Source organism: Arachis ipaensis, chromosome B4, assembly GCF_059453495.1.
Source record: "Arachis ipaensis isolate K30076 ecotype BB chromosome B4, ASM5945349v1, whole genome shotgun sequence".
Classification (NCBI taxonomy): Eukaryota; Viridiplantae; Streptophyta; class Magnoliopsida; order Fabales; family Fabaceae; genus Arachis; species Arachis ipaensis.
Genome location: NC_142439.1, coordinates 5,213,555 through 5,219,912, shown reverse-complemented (window position 1 = coordinate 5,219,912; position 6,358 = coordinate 5,213,555). Strand labels below are relative to the sequence as shown.

Here is a 6,358-nt window from a genome sequence, read left to right as displayed (position 1 = left end):
AAAATTGAATTTTTAACGATGTTTATGTCATTTAGTATGAGTATTGTCCTCTAAATTTTCTCATATATTATATAAAAAATATATTAGAAGGTGAATGTGGAACCAAAAATCTTTTATTTATATAAAAAAATCTTTAACCATTAAACAAAAACTTTCAATTAAAAACTTAACACTTTTATTTATATAAAAATCAAATCTATTTAGTGATATATAAATACGAAATTACAATCCAAGATCTTATTAGATTATTAAATATTGCATTCTTTAATGACCCACACATAAACTCGGATACTCTTGGGTTGTGAGTGGATAGTTAGGATTTGCATATTTCCGTAGATAAAAGAAGATTGAATTTTAGTAAAAAAATTAACTCACAAATAAAATTAAAGTTAAATTTAAACTCTTCTGTCTTACACTATTATATTCTACCCATTTTTATCCTATATATCATCACTAGTCTCTTACACTTTGTTTGGATGGAAGATGGAAAATGAGAGGAAAGAAAATGAAAGGAAAAAAAATAGAAGGAAAGAAAATGGAAGGAAAAGTTGATTTTCTTCCATGCTGTTTGGATGAATAGAAAATGGATGGAAAGAAAATAGAAGAAATTTTTTCTTATGTTTAGATGAAAGGAAAAGTAAGAAGAGAGAAAATCATAACTAAGTGAAATTACATTAATACCCTTGTTTATATTATATATAAATTATAATATACCAATGTATTTAAATTATTTTTCTAATAAAAAAATTATCTAAATTATATTTTAAAATTTTAACGTGTTTTCTTCATTAAAAATAATAATTTTTTGAATTTATTTTTATGAATTCATTCTTTTCTATTATCTTTTAATGTCATAAATAAGAATATATATTATTCTTTTTAAAAATATATAAATACATAATCTCGTAAAATAATAATAAAAACTCCTCATACTTTACATCATTAATTTCCTTAAGCATATTTAAAAAAAAGTTTCACTAAATTGTCTTTACAAAATAAAATATTATCAAAAGTTGGTAGCATTTCTTTCCAAGTACGTGCTACCAAAAATCATATACAATTTTTATAAACATATAACAAAACGCCAAAAAAGTAATAACCAAAAGAACTCCTAGAGAGTACTATTTTATCACCAGACAACACTTTTCAAAAGGTTAATTCTTCATGGTCAGCGACATCGCCTACTTCCAAAAAATCAATTCTACATAGCTTGAGCCATCTGTACCCATCTACTTCAAAAAAATAAAGTTTCTCCGAGTCAAAAATATTAACACATGATCGATTTTTACTTGTACTAAGCAGTGTACTTCTTGTTCCCAAACATTTTCAAGTTATGATTCCTGCACGAGCATATACAACAAAGAGAACTTAATTCAAAGATCAGAGTTAATCATGATAATCTATTTTATCGATTTCTTTCTATTTAAACAACCAATCAATCTCAAAGTATATATACATAAAGTGATTTCCAACCATGGTTAACATAAATAAAACATAAAATGATATCTTCTTTAAATACATGAAGATATACCCATAGTATATGACACTCAGAAACACATAATCAATTAATGAAAGCAATAACCTCAAATTAATTAGAAAGTAAGTGCGTATAAAAGTTATACCTGAAATGGTTAATGTTTTATGAAAGTACCATATCTCCTAAGCGAACACCAGCAGCTGTCATGAAATGAAAAAGAGCATCCAATCGCATTTCAGGTGGGATCCAAAAAATTTGGCGCTTTTTCTGCTCATTTTCACATAAAAACTGATAACACTGCATCCGAGCTGATCCTATCAGACCCAATTCAGTCAACATATCCCATACATCTGATTCGCTATAAAGGCGAGGCCTACTTTGTTGCATAATAGCCAACCCTTTTTCAGCAATTGCAACTTGTCTTTCAATTAACGAGACTTGCTTTTCGGCAACCGAAACTTGCCTCTCAGCCACAGAAGCTTGTCTCTCAGCTGATTCAACCTGCCTCTGAGCTACATCATGTAGCTTGCTAGATAGATAAGTACCCTCTTTGACAGCATCAGCCATGGTAGTAATTTCCAAAGCAACTTTCTCATATTGTGCCTCCAAAAAATCATTCATAGGAGACTTACGCTTTGTTCCTCTTAACGTTGAAGTCCCACCTAATTGATTTGGTTGACTATGAGGACCACTTGGTGAATCTAAATTAGCAGGAAACGTTGGGGTATCATGTCCCATATTAACATCTATGTCAGAAAATCCAACGTTTTCAAATGAGTCATTCAAATCAATGTGATCTCTAGCAATTTCTTGAATCCTTTCTCGTGACGTAGTAGCCCCTTTACCAGTAGCTCTATCAGCTCTGAACAACTCCTTCAAAGTATCATAATGCTTAATTTACATTTTTTTTCATTTTTCTGCTTGTGGTTTCTCCTACATAAACAAGTGTTGAAATTATTCGTTGACTAACTTCATCAATAGTATAAGTAATAACAGCAAAGTTTAAGATACCTTAATGAAGTCTTGCCACACTTGCTCTTCAGCTTCAAACTTTCTAGTTACAGGATTCCATGCAAATCCACTTAAGTGATGAAATAAGTCATATGCCTCAGCAAAATGATCTTTCAATGTCTTCATTCTATTCTTTATGTGATTCTTTGTTATGTGAGGGCCTATTGCTATGCTCAAACTCTTCACAACATTGGCATATGCTTCAGTTGTCCACGAGCCATCGTGCCTATTACCTTTCGATGCTTCCTCTGCTAATACATTTAGCAAAACTTCATCCATATCATCAGACCATCTTAAATTATCTTTCGAAGGTTGATTGGCTTCTATTGTTTTATTTCCTTTATTCGGCATTATGTAACCTGTAACAATCCCATAAAAAATCCAATCAAACAATTCTGAGTGGAAACTATACAAACATATATATACATATTCACATATAAGAAACATAATCACCTATAATGATTGATACACATTCCACATTTCGAATACAATGTTATCTCTTAACAACGATGCATGCCTATATTCCTCATCACGTGGTTGATTTGATTGTGATCTATCTATGCTTTGTTCTTGTAGCAATTCTCGATCAACCGCATCAATTATAGACTGATCAACATCGACACCCATTAAAAAGTTATGCAGTATGCAACATGCCAAAAAAATGTCTCGCATAGTTTCAAATGAATAATAAGGTTCTGTGTCGCTGGCTATAATTGGGAATCTTTTCTTTAGAACTCCGAAACATCTTTCGATGACATTTCTTAATGAAGAATGTCGGTGGTTGAATAATTCTTTGGGATTTTGTGGCTCACGTACTGAATACTCTTTCAAGTGATACCGAACACCTCTATATGGTGTTAGTATCCTAGGCTTTAGCATAAATCCAGCATCGCCTAGATAATATTTTCCTACACCAGTTACACACACAAATTAAAGTATTGTTTACTGTGACTATAAATTTAACTTTATATAGACGACTTCATAAATAACACTATCACAAACCTTCGGGTATTCGAAGTGGATGTTCCCTACTTAAAGCATCTTTCAAAATTCTAGAGTCAGAGGCAGTTCCTTCCCAACCAGCCAAGACATACGTGAATTTCATATCAAACCCACAGGCAGCTAAAATATTTTGTGTTGGATGCTCTTTTCTTCCCCGAAAACGAGGGGCTTCCACCCTTGATACCTTCACATGACTATGAGTTCCATCTATGGCTCCAATGCAGTCCTTGTTTCAAAAGTATATTGGCATATTCACATAACAGTTTTGTAATTATTTCATACACAATTTCATAAATGACACTAACTAAATCAAAAGAGTTAGTACCTTAAAAAACGGATAGAATCGACTATTATTATGTATTTCATAAGGAACATCTTCACCAGATGGTTGCTTGAAGAACTCTCCCTCTAACGACAGAATAGCATGTAGGACATTGTGAAAGTGACGACTAATTGTCTCTCCTGAGCGGTGGAAGAAGAAAGACATGGTTCTAGTTTTCACATTATGCCCTATAATATATAGGAATTTAGCGACTTGCTCTTCAACGGTAGAGCGAATTGAATCCTTTACTCTACCAGTTCCTCTTAACTTTTGACATAACTGCCTAAATGCTTCAGGGCCCATACGTATGACATTGCAGCATTTTTCAGACGTCAGTAACTGTGTCATTAACTGTGTACGCCTATTTTCTCTTTCCAAGTTTTCGTAACTGATTTGCCTAGGCCTATATTATGATAAAAATTCTAAAGAATACAATGTATGCACCGTAACACATGAAAGAGATGTGACACAAATATGTTGTCTCTTTTCTAACTCTTCCCAGACACGAGTTAAGATTTGTATTGGTTCAGGATGATACAGGTCAGTAGAAGTGACTTGATTTACTTGAAATCCTAAGTCAGGTATGACGTTCGTGTTGTCTTCTACATTCGCATCCTCGATATTTTCACCATGCATCTATGAAAATATAATGTTTAGAGTGAACATATCAAACATAAACATAACTAGAAGGTAACATATGTGGTCGCGTTTTAGCAATTCATTTGTTGTGAAACAAAAAACTAAAACTAAAGCTTTATATAAAATTATGGTGTCACGTTACACGGTATAAAAATACCTTGTTAAGAGGTACTTATCGCAAACTTGTAAATGCCAAACTCGATTCCAAAGCTCACTGTCATAAATGATAAGCGAAAACTATAAATTACATGATATATTACTCAATGCATTGGATTAGGGTCAAAATTCAATGGACTTGGCTACTAAAAGCACTTGATAATTTAGATGGCCAAAAAGTAATTTAACCAACACAGCATTTTGTATATTATGTAAAAAAAATAGTTGAAAATGCGTTGCACAAATGCTTTGTTGTGCAGATAAAAATGGAAATAAAAGAAGGATATAATTAAGAAATCAAATCAATACAAAAGAAGGAAACAAATAAAAAAGAAAGTTAAGAAATCAAACATGTATAAATGATTGTCATAACTGAACAACATGTGTACATATTCTATGAACATTAAAATTTAAATTTGAAACTCCCAGCTCCTTAAAACTTTGTTTATTAATAATTATAGTATACTAATATTAGTATATAACACAAAAATTAATCTCTACTTTTAAACAATAAGAATATAATTAGAACTTATCAACGGTAATTATCATTACATACATATAGATTGAAATTTAACAAAATTAAATATAAAGTATGCAATTAAAATTTCTTAAACTTTTCAAGGAGGAAACATACTTTATCCATGAGCAATTGAGAACAAATAGAAACATGTGTACTGTATAGCAGCGGGGAAACGAAACCAATTCAAAGGCCATCAAAGGCTCATAGATGTATGGCAGAGTAGTCCCACAGCCAGCCTTGCAGCAGCAAAGTCTTCCCTAACAAAGAATGTTCTAAAACATGTTTTCCTTACTCAAGTAGGCCCCTGCCTTTAATTTGATGGCTGCACCATACTAACTTGTCCCTCTTTTTAAATAGTGTTTGTTTATTAACTGAGTAACCTTAAGTTAGAAACAAGTATACTATAGTATTAAATTGCTAATAGGGGTTTCTTTTTACCAATTCAAGTTCTTTTCAGTGGCCTTGTTATTGTATCTAAGTATATACTATAGTATTAAATTGCTAGTACTACAAAAGGACTAAATAACCCTTCAAAATATTTAAGATTTACATCACACTGCTAAAGTATTTGATTCCAAATATTGTTGCATTGAATAGTCCAAATTAACAGTTATTTAGTCCTTTCTTTGTCGAATTCAAATAAGTAAGTTTTAATTTTTGAATGACCTCATTTTCTAAGAAAGGTTCTGAAATGAATTTATGATGAACTTGAAATTCAATTTATTATATTCATACTGTATTATGCTATTTGTATCTTTTAACTATTGTGGGTATCTACATAACTATTTTAGGAAAGTCAAAATTGAAGCTTGAAATTATATTATACCAAGACACAGTAGAATGCAACATAAAGCATATAAATGATGATAGTCGATTGCTTGGATATTTTAAGGATAAGATAACTAAAGAACAATTGAAATCAAAAGTTCTTGAATCGTCTTTATCAAGAATGACTGGAAAATTATGCATCACAATGGAAGAAAACCGTGTTATGATGAGGGAGCGTGTTAAAGAACATCACCTTCGTCTGCCGGATACACGAATGAAGACGTGGTGGAGCTCTCACGATGACAACGAAGCTGCTAGTGATGTTGAGGATGGTGGGAACCTGCGGTGGCTCTGTTGAAGACGCCGGCAAAATAGGAGAAGAGAAAACCCTTACATCAATTTTTCAGAGAGTGTGGGTTAGGGATTTTGCTTTTTGTTTCTGAAAGGGTAACTTTGGAATTTC

At 31.8% G+C, this 6,358-nt stretch overlaps 1 protein-coding gene across 2 annotated transcripts; it reads right to left on the bottom strand.

The window, feature by feature from the left end:
• Positions 1–933: 933 nt before the first annotated feature.
• LOC107635877 (uncharacterized) lies at positions 934–6,358 on the bottom strand. 2 transcript variants are annotated; one of them, XM_021120548.2, is made up of 8 exons: positions 6,149–6,358; positions 4,609–4,665; positions 3,816–4,448; positions 3,491–3,716; positions 2,942–3,396; positions 2,489–2,847; positions 1,623–2,410; positions 934–1,340 (listed from the first exon to the last, which is right to left on the bottom strand). In XM_021120548.2, exons 3-5 carry the CDS (start codon positions 4,158–4,160, stop codon positions 2,942–2,944), a joined length of 1,026 nt encoding a protein of 341 aa, XP_020976207.1. In that variant the 5' UTR covers positions 4,161–4,448; positions 4,609–4,665; positions 6,149–6,358; the 3' UTR covers positions 934–1,340; positions 1,623–2,410; positions 2,489–2,847. The 2 variants fall into 2 exon arrangements, with proteins under 2 accessions (XP_020976207.1, XP_088341914.1); XM_088485788.1 differs by having other exon boundaries at positions 2,942–3,094; positions 6,149–6,300.

Bases quoted from the DNA above. Each gene is read 5' to 3' on its own strand.
- LOC107635877 (XM_021120548.2), bottom strand. From the start codon at position 4,160: ATGACACAGTTACTGACGTCTGAAAAATGCTGCAATGTCATACGTATG. The intron at 3,717-3,815 runs GTACTAACTCTT...TTTTGAAACAAG, and splicing joins GATTCTATCCGTTTTTTAAG to GACTGCATTGGAGCCATAGA. The intron at 3,397-3,490 runs GTTTGTGATAGT...TAACTGGTGTAG, and splicing joins TCCACTTCGAATACCCGAAG to GAAAATATTATCTAGGCGAT.